A 24,448-nucleotide genomic window follows, 5' to 3' on the forward strand; every position below is an offset into this window, starting at 1 on the left:
ATTTGAAACTATCCCCATTTTCACAGCTGAGTACACGTCTTGTGAATACAGTAGGGTCTCAAACAGAATGTGTCAAATTGATCATTATTCTTTGGCTCAAACAACACTAGTCACTAACCCCAATAGCGGGTGGGAAGAAAAAAGAATACGTAGCCACAACAGCCAGGCGCCTCCTCCTCATGCATGGTCGTACGTTACTGTGGGTTGGCATTCCATTCTTCAACCAGGATTCGTCGCAGGTCATTCAATGTGGTTGCATTGGCTATTCTGGCACACACATCACGCCCAAGCTGGTCCCACAAGTGTTCTGAGGTCTGGGCTGATGGCAAGCCATTCCATTCTCTCTATTCCCATATTCTGTAGGTAGTCATTGACTACCCTGGCTCTGTGGGGGCGAGCTGTTGTCATCTTTGAGGATTGCATTAGGTCCCAGATTGTGAAGATATGGGATTGCAGCTTGCTGCACAGAATAATGTTCAATTTTGCACATTCTGTTTGAGACCTCACTACATTCACAAGACGTGTACTGAGGCGTGAAAGGTGATTGTTTCCAATGTGGTGTCATTGTAAAGGGGAATAAAGTAGCTATTCATTGATATGCAACACGATATTGTGATGTACCCTGTATAATTATGTTTCATTGTAAAACTCCACATGTGTGTGTTGGTCTTCGTGCTTCAAAAAAGAAGTACATTTTAACCAGTTTGCATAGCCAATAATTGAGCTATTTTTAATACAGCAACGAAGGAGATTTCGAGTACACAAATGTGCTCTTCCTCATCAAGTTCTTCTCTCGAATTGCTGGAGTTTGCTGGGTTTGTAAAAACAACACATCTGTCAAATACAGCGGAGCAATGCAGGAAAAGCCTGTTCCCGAAAGAAAGAGTGATTGGTGAAAGAAACACCATTTTTGGAGAAAGCAGCGCAAGGAGATAAATGTTTCGAGAAAGCAACGCAAGGAGATAAGCGTTTGGAGAAAACAGCGCAAGGAGATAATTGTTTGGAGTAAGCAGCACCATTTTTGTGTGAGGATTTTATACGCAAGGATATTTATAAGTGCACGTGTACAAAGGACTTTGCTGATTTTCGCAGGACATGTGATTAAGGATATTTACATCAGCTGTCCAGAACATTGCAAGAACTTTGTTATCTTCAAGAAGAAGAATGCTGGTTAAGTACTGAGTAGTTTAAATATTACTGTGATTGTGTGATTATTTTATATGTGCATTTGTTGTCATATATTGTACCAATCATATATTGCTTTCAATTAAAGACTTAGATTTTGTTAGCTTAATCAATCAGTGTATTTGTGTTGTGCATTCGTGTGAGTTCGGGTAAAAGGTGAATTTGGCCTTGAGTCAAGTACGACTCGTAACAATATGAACATGTCACAAATAATTTGAGATATAGATGCTTAAAAAACTTTTGTTGAGGAGTTTAGTACAATTTATGATCCAAAGTTAACAGTGGCGTAAATTTCTTTTTGACATGGGGTGGTGGGGGTGGTGGTGTGTATAGATGAAAAAAATTCATGAAGTATAGTGAATGAAGCACCTAGTGGCGACAGAAAAAGTTAATGGTAGAAATGGTCGCGGAGTGTGCGAAAAATTTTGCCATTTTGAAGCTAAACTGATGAAATTTGGTGCAAAAGTGGAACAAATTCGCGCGAAGCGGGCAACAATTTGCACCTTTGGGGCTAAAATGGCCAAATATGAGGTTAATTTGGTCAGAAACACACATACAGGCGTCAACATTGGGGGATGATTGTATGCCTATGAAAGTTAACCAAACTTGCAGATAATTCTACAGTGATTGTCGCCGGAGATTGTGGACTTATCCGACCCGCCCGGCAACCTGCAACACATACGTAAAACCCCACCCAGACGTAAACACACTTCACACCCCGACACACAATGCAACTACATAATATTAAATAACATGATGTGGTGAGCAGTCATAACCATATTGCAGACAAAAGGCAAAGTACCATAAATACAATTGCTGCACGTCCCAAGAACATTTCACGACACGTTTCTTTTGTAATTCATCCATTCACCTGTTTTATATAAACTACTATTTTCTTTTAATTCATTAAAATCACAGAATTGTATTTCAATGTGGCCTTCAAACATACTTACATTTCTCAACTCAACCAACAAATCACGATTTAATTCAATCTTGGCTTCAGGAAATGATTTGACTGTTACCAAACGCCCCTGGGGAAACGTGATATACATCAAAATATTAATAATGTTATTGAACATGCGTGCAACAATTATCATTCACATGTATAAACAAACAATTAAAGATGAAAAACTCGACTCAGGTGAACATACTGCGAAGCAAATATTACAAGTAGACATCTTCCCAAAGGTATTCCATTCTCTACATTATTATGTTTTGATGAGTCCAAGTGTGTGAAAATATTGGATTCAAAACATAACAATGATAAAATTGGATGCTTTACGCCCAATATTTATTGGTCTCGCTATGAGTTTAAAATATTGGACACGACTACATCTCGTCCAATATTTTAAAATTCATAGCTCGAATGGACTCAATCGATCCAATTTTATACATCGATCCATTATAATTTACCCCCAAACGGGGGTAACATTTTTAAGGACATGTCCACATGATGCCAAATTGTAACGGAGGTTGGTTACTTGTATTACACGAATATTATTTAATTAAATCATCAAATCCTGTATGCTACCATTCTTTGAATGAATAATTTAGTTAAGATATTATTTTTGTGTGTTTGTAAGTTACCTGGTGCTGGGCAACTTTAGCAAATAGTTGCCTTCCCGTTTCGAGATCTGTTGATACCATCTGTAAAATATGTAACAAATTTGTATTTTCAGGAAACGAATTAAAAAGCGGTGTTGTCTGCATAATTTATGTGCCGTTCAAAATTAGTAGAGCTATTAATAATAATATGAGTTCGAGTGGTATTATTTGAAAACGTTAAAGACATGAAAAATGACAATTACTCCAGTTTGTTTTTGTTGCCTTTGTTTTTGGTTGTTATGTGTGTGTTTTCGCGTGTTTCCCCAACTGGTAAGTATGTTAGAAAATTCTAGATGAAAATTTAAGAGTGAATGATATAGTCATGAAAATATAAGATTGCAAACAAAAATGAAACAGCACGATATAGGGCAAAGAAAATGTGTAAGAAATTAGCTTCTTATAAAATACAATACGCTTCACACAAATCAGTTTCTTTCAAAACACTAATTATAAGAAATTACCTCCTTTTTTAGCATTTTATATGACACCTTGGAATTACCACCTTTATTTATTAAATCTCGATGACATCTTGGACTTACGCTTGAAACATCAAATTTCATTTATACTTCTCACACTTATTCTTACAAACCTGATATTAATTGTCAAAGAGATGCCCTCTTACATTTACACTCACAAAATATGATTTTTAATTATATTATTAAATTATATCATTTTATTCTAACCCTTGCCTCGCAATGCTGCTTTATATGCTGCGAAGTCATATCTTACAAATTGAAAATCGAGTTTTGTAAGTGTGCGCAGTCATTTAAAATAGAAATGAAAAGCGAGTTTGTAAGTTAAAGTGTAAGAAAACTTACAAATTTTGAATTTCATTTAGTACGAAATGACTTCTTACATTTTGGATGAATGATTGAATGAATGGTTGGTTGAATGAATGAATGAATGAATGAATGAATCAATCAATCAATCAATCAATGAATGAAATTAAATTGAATGAATGAACGAATAAATGAATTCATACACTTAAAAGTTACACTTGTAAGCAGCTTGTAATGTAAGTAATGCCTTACAAAATGTTTGCCCTAAACGGTGCCATATTCGGAAACATTTGCGAATAATTGAATCGTATTACGGGGTAATCATTTTTGTTTTGCTTTTTATTCATAAATCAAAGGCATTCCTTCTTAGTTTCATTCTGGAAAATATGACGATCAAATCTTTTGAACTTTTATTTTTACATCGATTTCAATAATGCCCATGTGTTTTCTATGGGTAACTTACGTTACTAAGGATTATTAAACAAGCTATTGTTACAACAGTTTATAGCTATTTTTTTGCTTTATTCCTGCACTTTATGGTAACGTATGTTACATTTCTTAAACATACGGTTTGAACCTTTGAATTTCAAAAGATTTATTTCTCAAATACGAGTACATAAATCATGTGGACCTAGAAACATTGCTATCATATAACTTGGCGACATATTTCGATGGTATTTAAAAAAAACTCAAAGTAGGCCATGACATTTAAATTTTCGCTGGTTTGTATCAGTATAGATTGTTACTTCTTCCAACTGAATGCACGCCTGGTTAAGATAGAGCAACATCAAAAATATTTCATCTGCGACACAGTGTTTTGACCATAAATTCTCCAAACAACCTGCCGTGGTTTATAAAAGGAATTAATGCAAGATTTAAAAACATTACCATTTTTCTGAGTGCAGTCTGGTTGTTTGATTATGCAAAAGAAATTAACAATGGAAGTTAAAGCATTCGTGAAAATTATAATTCAATGAGTGCGACACGATTTTTTCCAAGTACTGTCGATTTTATCGGTTTTGACCCTTAAATGCGTTAAGTGAATACATTAAGATAGTCAATACGTTTAAACTAATAAAGTTAATGCATTGATTCATTAACAAAATACGACCTTCAAACCATGCACAACAAATGAAATGTTCGATACGTGCGTTTGGAAATCATAATCTCTCTATTTCCGATGACAAACCTTTCCAGTGGCGCAGTGATACTGAACCAGATTACATAAAATAGGATCTAAATGTCTAATAAGAAATCGGCATAATAATTACAACAATATCCCATTAGAATGAAATTTTAACCTGCTGTAAAATGGTTTTGGCATCCGTATTTAATATTTTGTAACATAACAGAAACTTACCATATGTAAGACGTCGTCAACGGAAGACAAACCCACATTTCATTTGTTGTGCATGGTTTGAAGGTCGTATTTTGTTAATGAATCAATGCATTAACTTTATTAGTTTAAACGTATTGACTATCTTAATGTATTCACTTAACGCATTTAAGGGTCAAAACCGATAAAATCGACAGTACTTGGAAAAAATTTGTGAGCTTTTCCCCGGTTGTACCCACCAGTCATGGTTTGTTAAAATTTGCCATGATGGCTAGTCGGCAAAGCTCCAAAGTTAAGACTATCTAAAAATACCAGATTGGTACATCTAAAGGATTTATAATTTATAAGATACAATTGAAATTTCTGTTCAATTGAAAGGCCTGTCCCATCACTATGTGTATCCGCAGGTACTGATGCTCAGTCGGAAAATGTGGGTGACTGCTAAAGAAACGCGATTCACCAAACACACACAAACAAAACAGAGATTATTTTTCAAAACACATTCGCGAAATTGTAAAAAATGGGTGTTCAATGAATCAAGAAAAATAAATGTGGATATTCAATTATTCATAATGCTCACAAAATTGCTCGAAATTCTTATTTTGGGAAACAAATGCGCTAGTGTCGGACTTTTTCAAAACTTCATTCCTTAAACCATTAAACAACAACACAGGGACTTGCAGTTAAGAAGCGCACAGCCTAGACATTCCTCAATAGACTTTCGCAGCCAGGATCAGCTCCCCGAGTTTCGTACGGGTTATAACGAGAAAATTAGTACTTGTAGTAAGTTCCTTGACTCAATTTTTTACACGAGAGCGTACTAACCACAGCCGAGGTTCGAACCCGCAACCTCTCGCACATTAATCGATTGAGCAAACTTGACTGCGTCATTATAGAGTTAGGTTCAAGGTAAGGTTACTGGTAACTGTAAAGTAAGGGTTACTGGGTTAGAATAAGGATTAGTGTTAGGTTTCAAATTAAGGATTAGGATTAGAGCTACGATTTGGGTTAAAGGTTAGGATTTGGGTGAGGGATGGGAGTAGTAGAAAGGGACAGATATGAGATATTATGGTGTTAAGTTTTGCATTATGGATTCACATTAAGCCCCAGGAGTTGTGCCCCACAGTTTAAGGTTGATCGCAATTAGCATTTGGAACCTACTCAAGGTAAATACAATAAATTATGAACTTATTGAAGACAACTGTTTGATTGACTTACCATCGATGATGCTTGCGATGATGCACGTGACCGTAATGTATTTGGGAAGGTAACCTCTTCCCATTTAATTTTCCAAGACATACTCATGATCTCGGCGTCCATACGCATTTTTCTTTACGATAAAAAAATGATAATTAGTGCTAAACAAATTAGAAAACGAAATAATACGTTAAGAATACGATTTAGTTTCAAAGTCAAAATCCTGTTTTCAGTTACCGTGTTATACATCTGTCAATAAAACTACCATTTCAATTCGAAGAATAAAAGCTAATAAATAATCAGTGGGTTTTTTTGTGTGTGGGTGTGTGTGGTTTGTTTCCCTACATTTTATCCCCTGACTATAAAACCATACTACTACGCGATAGTGTACGCCAAACGACTTTAACTAATCGTGGATTCATCCTTCGCGCTGATTGTATTGATAAAATTGTTGCCCCACCACCTTACCCGGGGTAGGACCGATCATAAAAAATATAGACCTACTCCAGAATGTTTCTACAGTAAAGGACTTTTATTTCGCTCTTGTAAAATTATTCCAAAAGTAATCGACTTTTTACTTGGTAGTTATAAATGGTCATTTCCGGTGAATAATAGCATGTTCGTAGAATTTATAGCCGAGAATCAACTTTGCCTATATTTTGTACAAGATTTTCCAATTTTTCCGAGGACGTGCTCACATAATAAAGTCATCGCAACCTTATGCGGGGGCATGTTTGTACTTAAATGACATTTTATAATATCAAATTAAGGGGGCAGGGTTGTAACAACCCCTCTTCGTAGTTTGTGTTTGTGGCTCAGCATGACGAGGGTTTAACTTGTTCGTTAAATTACGATCAAAAGTTGAAATATAGTAAATTCTGTCTTCAATTCACGGTGTAAATAATATATCGGCTCACCTGTATATCAGGAGAATGATGAGGATTCCAAGAACTAACACACATCCTATACAGATAACACTTATTGTCACCATCGATAATGTATCTGCCATTTAATAATAATAGAACAAATATAACGTATAACAGTCACGTTAATGGAAACCCGACATTGATTTTATTGCTATACTTATACCGTGAAATTGCTAAATGTCGGTGGTAAATCATGGAAGATATTACAATTTTAAAATCAATCAAATCATTTTATACAATCCTCAAGGACGAACGTAAACAAGCTTCTAATTTTAAAACCATCCAAGTCAATCCATAAGCATATGAGCATAAACAAGCTTCAAATTTTATTGAAACCAATTAAATCCCTTACTGTATCCACAAGCATGAACATAAACAAGCTTCCAGTTTCAAAACCATCCAAGTCATTTTATTCAATTCACAACCATATAGCTTCCAAATTTAAAACCAATTAAAATCACTTTATATTTTCACATAAATATTAAACAAACTTGTCGAAATTAAAGTCATAATATACGATTTCCATCAAATATCAATTTTGTTATTCAAATTGTTGAAATAATATTAGTAATAACTGGAAAGGTTTCTTTCCGTTTTAAGTCGACATAAGAAGTAATAAACCGGCTATTTTGGCAGTTCAATGTGGAGTTCCATGGGGGATTTAATGTCTGAATACCGTATGACATTATGTTGACCTGGCAAGCGCAACAAATTTGGCTGATTCCATTTAGGTGTAAGTTGGGACATTATTTAAGCATTACAAATTTGCCAAACAATTACGTTTGGAAAAAAACCGGCATATTATAGGATCGTACATTATGGCTTTAAGAATTTAATGACACTTTGGTTGATTTGATATATTATGTTTAAGTTTGGTCTCTTTAGGTACTAACTGTTTTGACAGGCTGGATTCTCTCCTTCAAACCCACATACAGGAATAGCCAGAGGTGGGCCTTCCGCACCTCCCGGCCAATGAATATCCGCTACCTTCTCCAGAGTTCGTGTTGCTCCGTAAAAATTATACACAACCTGAAATAAAGTGACCTAATAATGTATCTGTGTCATAAAATAGAATACGCCGTTTATCAGTTTTAATAATAAAAATAGTGATTTTTTTACATCATTCTGCAAGCTGGCATGCATGACAATATTCGCATTTTGAGGAATTTGTGTTATTGTTGTTCACTGCTTTCAACCGTATATTACTGATCCATGTTAATGTTCGAGCTTCTCTACAATCGCCTGCCTAAAAATGTGCTCCGTAATTACCATTTAAAAATTTCAAAGTCCTTGGATTTATTGATCGGCCGCCTCTGCGATCCTGGGTGTGATAAAACCTCAGGAGATCAAGGTGGCGCAAATTATTCCATAAAACGACAAACCAGTCCATACGCAGTTCGTGAAGCACAAGCCCTAATCGACCTACATAACCATCGTGGCCAGAATCATCTCTCCAAGTTTCGGGACAATTTTAATTGTTCTTCTTAGAAGTTGAACTTAAGTTGAACATAAAATGTCTTTGATTTCAAGCTAGCTTAATATTTCCAACAGAACAGAAAATCGGACACTATCGGATGCTCGAACTCGAACAATAACGCACCAGAGTCTAACGCCTCACCATTTTACCGATTCAGCTAATGGACTACCAATACGCGATACTTGTATATTGATATGAAATTATCAGCTCATGCCAATAATCGCCTGTAATGTACTTATACAACAAAAATGAAAAGTACTAAATCCTGCCAACAATCGTGGTAGGAAAGAAAATCTGGACAAAAAAGTAAATTAGTAGCCAATGAACCTTTTTTGTCAAACTCTTTTGAGTACATGTGAGAAAAGTATTTTCGATTGCAAGAAACTTTCTCCTTCGAACCATTATGTGTGTGCCAGCTTTTCCCTTACTTCCATGGTAGAATAAAAAATGATAAATATGTGCCTATAGTAGTGTGTCTTTATAGTAGTGTTAATGTCGTCTTATACCTCAAATGTGCCTTCTTCTGGGTCTGTCATGTCCCATAAGGAATAGTCTGCTTCTCTGTCACCGTTAGCTGTGATTGTCACATTGCCATAAATACCTGAAAATAACATTTATCATATTTTCTATTATACCTCATCATCTTTTTTTTACACATACCTCAAAATAAAACAAATTCGTACAAGGTTGATCATATCAAGTACAGCTTAAAAAGAAGGTTGATCATATCTTCATGTACAGCCTTAAAAGAGTTACTTTTGCAGATTTTGATTCCGTTTGACATTCCGTGTAGGACACAAAGAGGAAATGTGTAAATCCTGACACCCACAGCTATATGGTTCTTTTCTGGCATCACCAGAAGTGTTAGCTGCAAAGGTGCAGTTATAACTCATTCCAAATCCACAGATCATGATGATTTAAGCACTACCCACCACTCCACGGGGTCAACTTGCGGTTAGCAGGGGTGCGTGCGTGATCATGACACCACTGCTCGCTCACTGCATAGACGTGCATGGTTAAATTTGAATTTGGACAGATATATTTACAATAAAAAAACATTCAAAATGTCGGTCGATTTCACATTTTATGTTATCTACAGAAGGTGTGATTTATCCTTCATGCATACATCACTTTTGTTCTGAAATCGACCAAGTAATAATGACACACACGCAATTCTAAAAGAATTCAATGGGATTTGAAAAGTAAAGTGGCAGTTGAAACTCTAGTGATAACACTTTTACAGTGCATGATGGGGCTTCCTTAAATCATCCTCTGATGCTGCCCCTAGCACGATGTGTCACATAGTGCCGTAGATCATACACAGTCATTTGGTCACCTCAGAGACCGATACCATCACATACACAGCTCTATAAGCTGTTAATCTACTAAAATATCATTTGAATGTTAATGTAGATATAAATGGTTATCTAAAATATGTCAAATTTTCGAATGCTGACTGCTTAAATTATCATCGTCTATTTTTTTACAGATTCTACCCATGCAGTATACTAAGCAAAACCACCAAGGACGAGTGTCGAAATGTGTAACGTGTAAGTCAATAGGAACTTAGAGTTATGTTATGGTTTATGGTTAGGATTACGTTTAGGGTAACACAATTCGGTAAGCGACCATCCATGGATGTGTTTTTCTAGCCTTGTCCAATGCATTTGATTGTGATGATCACAAGAGAGGATTGCTTTGGACAAGGCTATTGCTTTTTGGCCAATGTGGCTGCATATTCACATGATATTCCTACCTTTGAATGTCCTGTTCCACATTCGCCTAGTGAGTGTATAGCCATCATTTATATCACCACCTTCTGCCAATGTCTCATTCACGGCCAGAGAATATAGAATCACAGCGTCGTGAAAGGCACTTGTGAAATACGTGAACTGCGTGGACACAATGTAAGAAAGGTATTTGGTACCTACCATAAAGACTTATTCATACTTATTTTCTCCTCATGTATATTGCCGCTTGGGATACAATATGAATTTGTCTTTCTAGACATAATACAGACTTGACATTTAATATGGAATATTTTTCCAAGACTGGTCTGGAAGGGATTTGCATAAACCGCACGGGCTAAATATTAATTGGAATGTGTCGGGAGATGGTGTAAAATAATTGTTTGATAGAAAATGTGCTTTACATAGGTTTACATTAGGTGCTCATAATGTAACGAATTTGCCTAAAATGGCGGATTTAGGAAGGCTGAATTTAATCTTTGCGGGGGACACAATTTCGAATTCACTACATTATGAGCGCCATAATGTAAACTAATGGAAAACACATTTTCTGTCGAACAATTATTTTACACCAACTCCCGACACATCCCAATTAATATTTAGCCCGTGCGGTTTATGCAGACCCCTTCCAGACCAGTATTGGAATTTTGCGAAAAAATATTCCATATTTAATGTCAAGTCTATAATATAGAATGTACATTTTTGCATTCGTTCATGATCCATTGAAGCAATGTCATTTTTGTTTTCATTGAGCATTTCAATAATATGCTCGTAATTGACTAATATTGACCATACTTATAAGAACTGATATGTCTTACTGTAATTAATATTAGTTGTGGATAGTATTACGGTCTTTTGTTAAATGTTACACCTAGCTTTATTCGATTACCTAGATGTACAGCCGCTTTATTTAATCGGCCCTATGATTTTCATAAGGAATCGAACAACTTCTATAAATTGGATACTACGTGTTTATATAGTGCAAAACAGATTTATGTAACTGTTGCAGTAACTGCTTACATCATCTCCTTCCGGGCGTGTCCAATTGAATTCATCTTTTTGACGTCGCCTTATTTCTTCTTGAAAATTGAGATATTCTTCTGTTGTTGGCTCGTACAAATGAAAGGTCATCAACGCTTGATAAGCAAATTTGGCATCTTCGTCACGTCCATCACCCTAAAAGAAACAATTTGTCGATTCAATATTATTTCCGCTTACAGATAAAATCGGATTATTTCATTAGATATGTACACGATAATGGAGAGATAAATATGGATTATTCATATGAGCATAAAGCAAGGTTATGTTTCAAGTCACTTACCATGCTTACCAGAGTAGTAGAAGGTAAAGTGCCCTTTCGGAAAAATATTATCTAAATAAAATTGCCAGTACGAGCGCTATCTTTTCAAATCCTTTTTTCTACGAAGAAGATAATTTTTCTGTTTTTGAGTGGAACCCAAATATTGAAATTTGGCCTTTCAACAGTAACTGCAGACAGATACGTTGTAGGTAGGTCAAACTATAATTATATTTTCTGAATCAGTATGAACAGTGGAAACCTCCATTATTTTCGATTATTTCTCCGGATTTCATCCTTTTTAAACATTTCATTTACATCTGGTATACATTCGAAAAATATCAAGTCTGTATAACATTATTGTTTTCTTATGTGTTGTGATGAAATAATACTGAATTGAACTCAATGCCTAAGTGAACTCAATCGCTACCATTTTAAATTGTTCTATGTTACATACATACATACATTTTAAATATTTATATAGCGCTGCTACATTTAGAACAAAGCGCTCAAACAACAAAGCAAAAGAAGAACTTGAAGAAAAAAATCAATAAGAACTGCCTGTGATATACAGTAAGCCAAAGAATTAAGGTACCAGTTGTGTTCACCCCTGTATAGCCTAAATAAAGACAAGTATGTCAAAATTAAGCAGCCAATACCTGTATTCTTTAGCTCAGATATAAGACCTTATTTGTTGAAATTGGTTGAGAATTAAATGGTGATCCAAAACCTAATGAAGAAACGAAATCAAAAGTTGCACTATTGTGTTCTAATCAATGAAATCACGACGCTAGTGTTAACATGCTACTATAGTAATCCAGAAGCACGGCGCTAGTTCTCTTGTTCGCGAACGCTTTGTGTACAAATCAATAGGGCAAACTGCAACTTTTAAATTGGCATCTTCCTTGGATTTTTGGATCGTCGTGATTTTATTTCTAGATCAATTTCAAGAAATGAGGTCTTAAATTCGAGCTAAAAGATGCAGCTATTGGCAGCTATTGGCTGCTTGTTCCAATTATGACATAATCTGTCTTTGTTTAGGATATACAAGGGGTTAACTTAACTGGTACCTTGGTGGGGTTTTTGTGGCTTACTGTAAATGCTACAAAACCTATGGAAATAAATGTGACTTCAGAACCCTCTTGAAAATACCCACTGATTGTGATTCCCTGATACCAACTGGCAGTCTATTCCAGGTGCGAGGCGCACCATAGGAGAAGGTCCTGCGTTCAGCTGACTTTAGGGTTTTGATTGTATTGTGCTCAGTCAGGAGGGTGGTATCAGCGGCAGAACGCAGGCCAGCACGCGCAGGGAAGTGCAGGGAATCACAATCAGACAGGTACTCAGGAACACTCTTGGTGAGGCATTTAAAGACAGTGACTAAAAATTGATGCGCTCTTCAACAGGGAGCCAATGCAACTGCTTTGGCGGTGTGGCATGATCATAATGGGGCTTTACATATCAGCTTCGCAGCCCAATTTCTGGATCCGTTGTAGTCTTTAAATGTCTGCTTTACAACAGCCAAGAAGCAGCACATTGCCATAATCGATCTTGGAAAGGACAAGGGCTCTTATGACTAGCTAACAAGTGTCATAATCCAAGTACCGACTATCCGGGAAATGATGCGAATCTGGTACGTAAGGTTAGAACATACAAAGAGTCTTGACGTGATTGGACATAGACATTTAATGTAACCCCTAGGTTACGCACAGAATCTGAAGGATAGATGGATTTGTTCCCAACCCTCAAAGCAACAGGTATCATTGAGCGCTATAGGTGTGTGAGTAGTGGTCACAAAATACTCTTGCTGTCATTAAGTATCAGCATGTTCATTCTCATCCAAGGCCTTAGATTATCTAAAGCAGCAGCAATGGATACCGGGTCTTTGGGATCAAAACTAGTGTATGATATTTATCTCAATTTGTTTGAATTTGAAATATTCTGGAAATTCATAGAAAATTCTGGAATGCTAATGATTAAAGTGAACAGGAAATATCTAGTAATGTGTAGAAATTTCTGGAACATAATGGAATCGATTATCGAGTCATGATTACCACAGTAGTAAGTGCTGGCATTATGTCAAGAATCATGGTACACTGTATACACCTATCCGACTGTACTGTATACACCTATCCGACTTCGCCATTACTGCGCTGTCCCCGATGTAAAACTGTGGTGTCCCGAGGTCGGGGGTTCCATCCATTATTTATTGTGTGCTATACAGAATTGTACCCGTAAATTGTACACAACAGTGATATTCAATACACAATCATAAGTACTGAATTACGAATTAAATCTCCCGCTCTGGTACATCTGTGTTGCCGTCAATAAAGGGCCAAATACAGTAAACGCTTCTCGGATTGGTGTATACAGAGTAAGGAGTCGAATTGGCTAGTGGTAATCATTGTAATGTAATGCATGATGCAGTCATGTCTACAGTAGAATTCATCTCGACCTTTGCAGGACTTAAACCCCATTAAAAGCTATTAAACCAAGATAACACTCATTGAAGCAGCTCATCTGATTAAATCAGATCTTCTCTGGTTGTGTACAAGTGTCTGTTTTCAATGTGCGACATCGCAATAAAGCTGGTATTACAGCTTCAGTTGGGTAACCGATTATAAAGGAAACGAAAGGAAACAATGGTATGTGTACCATTGTTCACGAAATAAACACAAAGAACTGCTTTTTGTTAACCAGCATTCTTCAAAATGAGCAACATAATGATTGTTGACTTAACACAGTTTGGAAATAATTTCTTCATATTTTTGGTGTTATCTGTCGTTTACATATCCTTCCTAAAACACAAAAGTACGACCCTCTCCAAACATCTAAATTAGCTAAAATTTAGGACATGTTACAAAACTTTATTTTCTAGAACCTATTTAGAATAATTTAAATGTAGCTTTTACCGGTTTTTTGTGGCATCCTTCAGAAGTGAGCGGTCCGATACCAATATTTTCGGTCAAATCTCCATTCAATTAACACGGGGAGTTGGCTAGCTATGCCTTGCCCTCACTCATATTTTACAAAAGTACGACCATTTCTGAACATCTAACCTAGCTGTAATTTTAGGTCATGTTAGAGAAATATATTTGCTAGAAGTTTTGGAGAATAAATAAAATATTGGCTGGTTATTTTTCACACAGTGATGTTAACTAGGCAAGTGTCCATTCTCCCAACATACATCATTAAGGTCACACGTCAATGGTGAGAGCACTGTGTATTGTGTATAGGAAAACGGACAGTAACTGCAGTATGGATCTATTTTAAGAAATAATGTTATGTGCCATATATGTGATTATTAAATGTTGTACTATGCCATATAATGGTTACGCTTGTTCTGGAATGGTGAGAAATGATATATAAAGCCTAGATTTGAAATGATTGAGACAGTAGACTTATATGAGTTGTACGATGGAACTCTCTGAAACTTATGGTAGCCAGTATTGGTACAAAGTTACCATTATTGTGTGAAGTCATCAAACCTAGGTTCGCGGTTTTTGTGCGTGTGTTGGAGTAAATAAAATACGCCAAAGGCGGTAGTAGAGCCAATAGTGCTCGATTTTTGTCGACTCACAGAAGCGGCAGACCATAATATTTCCATCAACGAACTGTGACATTTTGCTGGACTAGCATAGTATATTATCTGTCTGTCAAGTGGAGCAGAAAGCTTGCTCAAGAGATCTCCGAGAGAGGAGCTTATGGTCTACATAGAAGACCATTATTTTGGAGAACACTAGCATATCAGCTAGGATAGTGAAATTATAGTCATCAGGAATTTTGACTGAGACTGTGGTAAACCAGGGCTTTACCTTGGATAGACAGGATCTTGGACATTGTCGGATCTTGGATAAAGAACTGAGACCATCAACGGAATTAATAAATAATCATAAGTTGTTCTATGTAATAAACAGTGTGTTTGCGTGTTTGGCGTTGCGTGAATTCGGAAGCAGGTGATTTTGGCCAGGGTCATTTTAGTGACCATAACAGCATGTTGTGATTTACAGTACACAGTGTCGACTTCCTATTCGATAAATATAAATTTAATACTCCGTTGGTGAGCGACAGGCGACTGGTATTTCACCGAACGCAAGAAAAGGAGTTCTATCTGATTGGCTAGCAATCGATCGCTTAGGTCGCTTAGTAGTCAACTACAAACTCAAAACTGAGCATCGTATTCAATTCGATTGAAATCGATATTCTATTATTGCCGTAGATAAAGAGAGTGATAGTGTGGCAATAATTGCAGCTAGATTTTACATGCATTCTTTTATATACATTTTTTCTCAAAGAGTTGAATATGATCAAAATTTTTACTCAGGATTTCAAATTTTTACCCGCAAATTGCAGTTAAACATATCCACAGCAAAATACCGGTCCTCACTAATTAGTGTATTTAATTTCCAGTTAGTGTATTTAAGATAAAACCTGACAACAAATAAAATTTTCTTGCAATAGAAATATCATATGGGATACTGATATGGTAGGCCGCAACCGCCACAACGTGGAGCTGCTACGCGTAGCTGACTTTTTGCTCCGTGGAGCCAAATTGACCAATCATGATCATGTTAGAGTTTTTCATTACTCGGAGGTAAAACTGACTAATTAAGTACGACTTACTCATTACGTGAAGCGAATTTATTCATTAAGAATTTGCCAGACGAGCGTCACGTAGTTGCAAGATATCCTCGGTCACGAAAGTTATGATTCAAAAAGTAGTTTATGAAAAGTACGAACTGACTTATTATTAAGATGGACATGCACTCATAAGAAACTCATACAGTATTGTACATAACTATATAGCTAGGCAGAGTGGTGGTAAACTATGCACACAGTTCTGCGATCTGCAGTGTAACGCCGGGAGCTAATTTGTATAACTTGCGCGGTGTCCCTGCGGAATTCGACCTTCAGCAAACTGCAAACCAGTTCGGATTTACTTTATATACTAGTAGTAGGCCATACATACTGTAGTTACTGTCCGTTTTCCTATACACAATACTCAGTGCGCTCACCATTGACGCGTGACCTCTACAAATAGTGTATGTTAGAAGTATAGGCCATTGCCTAGTTGACGTCACTACTGTGTAAAAAATAACCGGCCAATATTTAAAGTATTCTCTGAAATTCTAGAAAATATAGTTTTGTAACATGTCCGAAATTTTAGCTAATTTAGGTGTTTGGAAATATTGGTACTTTTGTACCAAAAAATATGAAGAAATTATTTCTAAACCGTGTTAAGTCATTAAGCTTCTCATTTTCAAGAACGCTGGTTAACAATAAGCAGACTATTGTCTCATTTCGTAAACAAAAGCCCACAGTATTGTTACCTTGCGTTCGCTTTATAATCGTTCACCCAACTGAAACTATAATACCAGCTCATTGCACAGGTAAAACAGACACAAGTGCAGTGTGTATTTAACCAGAGAAGATCTGATGTAACATAGTTGAGCCGTTTTCATTGAGTGTTATCTTGGTTTAATAGCTTTTAATAGGGTTTAAGTCCTTCAAAGGTCGTGGTGAGTTCTACTGTAGACATGACTGCATCATGATTATTTTTAAGTCAACAACATTCAACAATATGATCACCGTGATAGTATGAGAGTATCAGTACCGTGGGTGTCAGTGATCCTGGCCTGACACAGTAGACAAACAAACAAACAAACACGCACACACATTACACATGCATGCAAGGTAACATTGACTATACACTAATCAAACAATGGTATTGATCCTGTACAACTGGTCGTGGTTTATTTACAATCGATTCATTTAAAATCCCCATAGTAAACATTAATTTTGGCAAGAGTTTTCTCTCTCTGGAACGAGGATGCATCCACTGGCTCCGCGTAATGAAAAGATCTAACATGATTGGTCAATTTAGCTCCGCGAAAAGTAAGCTACGCGTAGCAGCTCCACGTTGTGGCGGTTACGGTCAGCCATATATTGATCATGCGAAAATCGTAAAACATAGAATAGAAACAGTGTGGCAGGCGCTCAAAATCTCAAATTGTATGCTTAGCCTGAGTTGCATGGCCTATCTCGAATAAAATCACCATGCGTAGTTGTTGAAAAACGTGAGGATTCATCGTACTATCACGGCAATTTTTAACACGAAGATATAGGGATGATGACTGTGTGCAGTATCGAACGCACTGCTCAAATCGAACAGTGGTGTCATGGTATCATTCTTAACTCTCATTAATGCTGTTTCTATGCTGTGTGCTTTTTTTTTATATATATATAAAAATAAAGTAGATTGTAATTTTTCACCCAGGTTGTTTCTTTCCACATGATCATTCAAAGACTTATCAGCCTGTTTCTCAATAGTTTTGATATGAATTGAATATTGGACACATGTCTGAAATTGCTCAGGTCATTTGAGTTGAGGGAAGGTGTTTTGATAATGGGTGTGACAATAGAATGCTTCAGGTTATCAGGGAACACCCCATTATGAATGTATTCATTGTTGATACGTGCGTTAACAGGGACAAAAACATGAATATTTTGTCGGCACAAGGTCTAGCAAGCAAGACTTTGTGGAAGCTTTGATAAGGGCTTTCAGAAGGTCCTACTCGCCCAGAAGATCAAACTCACTGAATGAAACACAAACTGGTATATCAGGCAGAGGGTCATAATATTTCTGTCAAGATCAGGTTGGTATTTACCAAGATCTTGATATATTGCATTGACCTTGTTGTTGAAAAAACTAGCAAAGTCATTAGCCAGTTCCTGTGCCAATTCACGGGCGGGGAGTACTTTGGTGTCTTGGTTAGCAAACCATTTAACTTCTTAAATACAGTTTTATTGTCCGCATTCTCAAGTTATTTTGTTATTTTGACAACTATCATTCTTCGAACTTGTACGTTTCATCGATGTCACATGCTATTGATATTGATATTACATCAAGCTACATTACATAATGTTCACTGTTGTGTATTTACTTTGCTCTTTCCACCTAAATCGCTCGTTTGGGCAAAAAGTGTGATAAACAACAACTATTCTCGTATTGATCAAGAAAGGCAAGGATGCAGAGCTGAAAACACAGATATACATTGCTCCTCTTTAGCTCAGGGACATAAGTCACATAACAACCATGGTATCAGCACTATCGTTTACGCAGACGACGCTCAACTCTAACTCACATTGCCTCCAGATGATAGAGATACAGCAGTCTCCATTGTCCATGTTTGATTTGATTGATCACGACTTTGCTTTTGTTACTTATCATATATATTATGTTGCATATCTTTCAAATAGTCCATTAGAATGTTGAAATGTATGCTTATTATGATAGTATGTTTTCTGATCTTTGCTTAGGTCCAAGGTTTTGCCATAATGTTGTTTTTCATGTTGAGGGCGAGGATGCAGGTCATCCAAACACTCTTTTTATTTCTTGCCACTAATTGTAATGTCTTTATCTTCCTTATTTCTATTTGTATTTTACCTTTCATATAATATCATGTTATATTGCTTGCCTATATTTTGTTCCTGTAACTGTATTTTGCTATTTATTGCTTGCCTGCTTTGTAAAATCATCATGTTGGAGTTTCAGCTTTTTGCGCCTTGTTCTGCTCTCATTTTGACTGTATTCTTGAGCGTATTGGTTCTTTTAATTATTGAATTTGTGCTTGTATTTTATTATTGTAAAGCGCATTGAGGCACTTTGTAATAATATTAAGTGTATGTTTGTTATTATTTATAATTATTACCTTTTAGAATGGGTTTAACAAATATTTAGCAAATTAGAATATTAACCACTTGGTAATCTTTCACCTTTATGATATCTCGAATTCTAAATACGGTTTTAAATACGGTTGAGTAAATAGAAATGAATTTAAAAAGGCTCCTATTAATATCCTATTTGTGTGTATCTCTGGTGTTAGACTAGTGCATATATAAGATAAAAGCGGCTCATGCAAGACGCGTTTGGTATCATTAAGTAAGAACTGACAGTCTATCCAGTGGCGTAACTAGGGTTGGTAGCGCCCGGGGCAAGAAACAAAATCGGCGCCTCTACCCCCCCAACCCCTTATTTGGACAAATAAGGCCTACCACTAATTCATTTTGGTTACTAGAAGTTGAATATCGGTCTTAAAATGTTATTTCAATTGATTTTGTGCTGAAATGCGCGCGAATTTTGATTTTCATCGCTTTGAGAATCGATGCTGAATTGGTCAATTTGGCGCCCCCAAGGGTGGCGCCCGGGGCATGTTACCCCCTGCCCACCCCATAGTTACGCCACTGAGTCTACCAAGCTGTATTAGAACTCAGAAAGGATCCTGAAAATCCTCCTTTCCAAGAATCATGCATTACATGGGCCGACAATTAAACATGCTCCAAATTCACTCACAAATATATCAAATATTCGTCTGGTCACGAACATTTTAAGGTCCAAAGTCAATTGCATTTTATTCCGGGGTCAGATTTTGCGTAAATGGACATAAAATTGTTTTGGAATGGCAGGGGCTCGAACCCGGGTCCTCAGTGGTACAAAGCGAGGACACGTAAAATTTAAGCCACTTTTGTAGTCACTGTACCTCATGGACCAACATCATCTCTTTTGCTTGCGTTCAGTCGTCACACATTATAATTGCTATGGAATTAAGAATATCATGAGAGCAGTGTGGCCCAGTGGGTAAGGTCTTCAAATTCATATTCAATTACCGGTATCCGCTCTCTTCAGCAGTGCATTTGAATTATGGGGCAGTTAATCCACCCAGGTTAAATACGGTAAGACGTCACAAAAAAGAAGAAAAAGAAGGTTTGTTACCTGTTTCCAATTGTCGTCCCCGAAGACAAACTTGTTGTCAAAAGGATAGATGCTAAAAAATGCATACTCCCCATTGATGAGACCCATATCTTTCGCTGCTAGCATGACTTCACGCACACGAGGACCATTTGCACAGATGATGATAACTTCAAGAAAAAAAGAAAGAAAGACAATTTTGGGGATGAATTTTCTCGAATTGATTTTTTCGACAAATTGTCAAAGATGCATAAACACTATCATGGGCCAAAGTAAAATGAATTTTTCACGAACAAGAGCACTTAGTAGCCGTTATCATGGTTATAGGATGTTTTAAGCAAGAGATAGTGTGTTGCAGCTATTGTACAAAAGATTTAGGTTTGTCAATGAATACTTTCATCAATCAATACAATAACTACAACACGCATATCATTTATCCAATCATTATTAAGGAGTTCAAAGTTCTCCAGTAGAACGTTTGTGAATTAAATCCTCAATCTTCATTACAAGACCGTATTTGTACGTTTATTATTTTTTTTATTAATACGGTTTGAGTTAAGTAAAGATTAACATTAGAATAAACATTGGAACGTCTTGAAGGAGTATTATATTATAGTGGCTGCGTGACAACGCTGTGTGTAATTTGATTAGAGCTCACGTCTTACCTAAATCCCTTGTTCTATGCTTATACATTAAATCCCTTGTTCTATGCTTATACATTAAATCCCTTGTTCTATGCTTATAAATTACATGCACTTAATGTGTAGCAATTGGGAACGGGAAATTGTGCCTGAGACTTGGCAACTCGTTCCACACCCAACAAGAACGTGACCGACAGCTCCGAACGGTTCCCATATACCTGCTATAAGTGATTGTTATGATTTACAACAAAAATTATATCTTGACATTTTCGGAATTCTGAGGCAAGCGTTCTCGTGTGTGCATTCATACACCATAGCATGCATACACTGGAACAGTGTTGTTTTTGTCTCAACATGTAGCCTGATTGTGCGCCAAAAGTAGTTTTTCCATTAATATCTGCAACGCTATGTGTGACATAATTATGCAAGTTAATATTCAAAAAACTTACTTCTTCCTCTTCGAATAGCCTCTGTGAGTGCACTAATTTCATCGGGGTATTCCATAATAGGGACATAATTAACTGCTATATCATTCAAAGCAAACAAGTCTCTTATTGCCATAGCCACCAACGGCCAATATGTTACTTCATCCCACAAAACACCGACAGCTTCCCAATCAAAATTCCCAAGAAGCCCCAAAAGAAAGTTGACTAAACTAGAGAGTTTGTAAGAAGTGCGAGTGAGCGTTCTGTAACGATCCTTTTGATCTAAAACAGATGACGTTGAAGCACCAGAAAGAATCGGGATATTCCAGTGTGCCGCAAGATCCGCGATACCGAAGGTTTCTTGACTGCAAGGTGGGCCGAAAAAGGCCATGATGTTATGCTGATGATAAAGCTCCGACGCGATACCAGGAGCTTTCATAAAAGGATTCCCGCAAAAGTCATCAGTTGGACTCCATTCATACGTCATAGTCATATTTACATACACTCCCTTTTGGGCTAGATCGGTAATGGTAGCAATAGCAATGTCGCACGCCGGTTTAAAATGTCTATAATGTAATGGCCAACCAAGATCACTGAACAATAATCCCACTTTAACATGGGTTATTGAATTTGTGACATGCACAATGCCAAATATCAATAATAATGTCAGGAAAAATGACCCCACGTTGCCATGGATTTCCATCATTATCCTACGACAGATACGTGCAACAATGATATCTATTAAAACTGGAACAGTAATATCAACGTGAAGTAAGGTATTGAGTAAGTGTTATTCATCAAACCCATCCCTCAAGTGACGTCACAAGTTACGGATACACATCTTGATTTTCACAGATATTTAAACGTGTCAGACCTTTTCACTGGTTTGGTTCATCGATTTTCAAGCAACAAATCAGAAAAGAAATGACAAGCTAGTGTCAAGCAATTGCAATTTGTTTCACACGGTTAACCATAACCTTTATTTTTAGACATAGGTATTTTTATTGATCATGCTGATTCAAGGGTTTGTGGTAGTTCTGGCCCATATGCTGGCTGGGAGTCACATCTTTATCGCGTTTATTTTTGGTGTCAGAATATAATAGTTTCATCTACTTGGTCTATAAAAATATTCTTTAGATAATTACTGTATCTAATAAAAGCAAATTATGTACAATATATCATACAAAGGTGAAAGCTTGCTTTGCAATAATGCCATATTGCGGCTATTTGGTTATAGTGATCGTAATATTTATGTATTTATATGTCGTGTTTTACCAACGTCCTACTAAGACATATTACGAGGGGTGGGGCGATGTTGCGAAAATGGTTTGTGTCCCGCTAATCAGGCCCAGTTCACCCCCAAACCCATCATAGTTGGTGCCACCCATCCTAGTATGACTCGCGCTAGACGCCACTGATTCAATATGTCATACTGTTATCAACTGGTTACCCAGCAAACACAGAATGTTCTTAAGATGTTTTTTTTTTTCAAAACGTTTTAATAACATTTAAAAGGTCATGAAAACGTTTTTAAAACGTTATTGCAAATATTTCGGGCAAACATTTTTGCAAAATATTTTTTCAACCCCAAAATAACATTCTGCTTAGAATGTTTTGTATCAAGTTTTCAAAAATGTTTTTGGAATGTTATTAAAACGTTTTTATACCCTTTATATAACCCGACATTTAAATGTTTCTGTAAAACATTATATGTTTGCTGGGTATATTTTGTACCATTGTATAGCTATGGGTATCCTCTGTCCTGTGATGCCAACATGCACACATGGTTCAATACGCAATGGGAAATTTGCTACTTTCGGGCGGAATTTTCTCATATTTAGAACTCTCACAGTTAAACGTCACAAATATCATGTGAAACTAGATAATTTAGATGCCAAAAAAATCAAAAAATCAACATAGGCTGACTTTTATTTTAACGCACTGAGCCGCAAACGCCTTAAAATGGCAGTGCGCCCTCGAAGCTGAAAGTTAAAATTAGGTAAGGCGAATATATACCACGTGCGGATGAATTTTGGTAATATGACAAAAAATGTCATATAATTAGAGTAAATATACCATTTCGAAGCATAAGAACCTAATGTACTTTTTTTGTTTGGCTATATAACCTGGTTAATTTCAGTGATTTTAAAGCAGTTTTTTCAGATGCCAGACAAACAAATAGTTCCTCGACGTATTTCCATTTCTATTAGTGTTATATAACCACATGATAGCCTACCTCGCGAAATGTCGTTATTACGTCATCAAGTGAGCTCGCCTTGGCACAATTGGGGAATTTTAACATACAAAATACTTACGAAAGTATAGGGAGCATTAATTTGCTTTCGACTATAAATCCCACGAACATAAGAGCACCTAACAAAGTGTAAATGTACTCCATAAAAAACATATGGTGGGCTTCATCACGCCTAAATGATCGACTGTGATGGTCTGCCTAAGGTGGTGGGTTAACACAAATTTCAGCGACATTTAACAAAAAAACAGTCGGCGGAAAACAATCATTTTGATACAGGCTATAGCAATTTACTATAATGAATGGCACAAACCGCCAGAAGTCGTCAGTGCTAAACTGTTGATTGAAATTTTCTAGATTCTATTTTGAGAAAAAATAAGGAAAAAAGTGCCACCCAGAAGTTCATCTAATTATCCTGTTATCGACTTTCTTGGGGCAAGAAGATGTAATGCCACCTCCATATATAGCTACGAATCTCGCAAAGTTGACTTCTTAGGAACAAGAGGTTGATATGACGAAAATAAAATCAGTTGGAATAGATTCATCAGGATTGCAATGTCAAACCAAATGACCAGTGTTCCCAGGGTTTGTGCTTTTTTCGTCATTTATCAGTTCTCCCCCTGTAGGTATCCTACACTCATAGAAATTGTTCGTTGGCATTACTCAGTAAGTTGATGTAAGTCGTTGCGTCAACTTTCCGAGTAATGCCAACGCGTACAATTTTGAGTAACGCTGACTCGATATCATTATGTTGGTCGCACTCAATTGCATTTACTTTATTGAGTTGTTACAACTCAGAAAATGAAACTAGGTTAGCCTAATTTTCTAGAGG

At 36.5% G+C, this 24,448-nt stretch overlaps 1 protein-coding gene across 1 annotated transcript in view; it reads right to left on the reverse strand.

Moving 5' to 3' along the window:
- Nucleotides 1-21,542, reverse strand: part of LOC140150549 (atrial natriuretic peptide receptor 1-like) — a 33,818-nt gene extending 12,276 nt beyond the window's left edge. Inside the window, exons 1-10 of the mRNA XM_072172586.1 lie at nt 21,390-21,542; nt 20,324-20,469; nt 11,274-11,429; nt 10,262-10,397; nt 9,012-9,106; nt 7,922-8,057; nt 7,020-7,104; nt 6,124-6,235; nt 2,773-2,832; nt 2,139-2,216 (exon numbers count right to left, since the gene is read on the reverse strand). Of these exons, the coding sequence (XP_072028687.1) occupies nt 2,139-2,216; nt 2,773-2,832; nt 6,124-6,235; nt 7,020-7,104; nt 7,922-8,057; nt 9,012-9,106; nt 10,262-10,397; nt 11,274-11,429; nt 20,324-20,469; nt 21,390-21,501 (1,116 nt within the window). The 5' untranslated portion in view covers nt 21,502-21,542. The remainder of the gene's footprint in view (nt 1-2,138; nt 2,217-2,772; nt 2,833-6,123; nt 6,236-7,019; nt 7,105-7,921; nt 8,058-9,011; nt 9,107-10,261; nt 10,398-11,273; nt 11,430-20,323; nt 20,470-21,389) is intronic.
- Between the last annotated feature and the right edge of the window lie 2,906 nt (nt 21,543-24,448).

The sequence above is a fragment of the Amphiura filiformis genome, chromosome 1 (genome assembly GCF_039555335.1).
Source record: "Amphiura filiformis chromosome 1, Afil_fr2py, whole genome shotgun sequence".
In the NCBI taxonomy this organism is placed as follows: Eukaryota; Metazoa; Echinodermata; class Ophiuroidea; order Amphilepidida; family Amphiuridae; genus Amphiura; species Amphiura filiformis.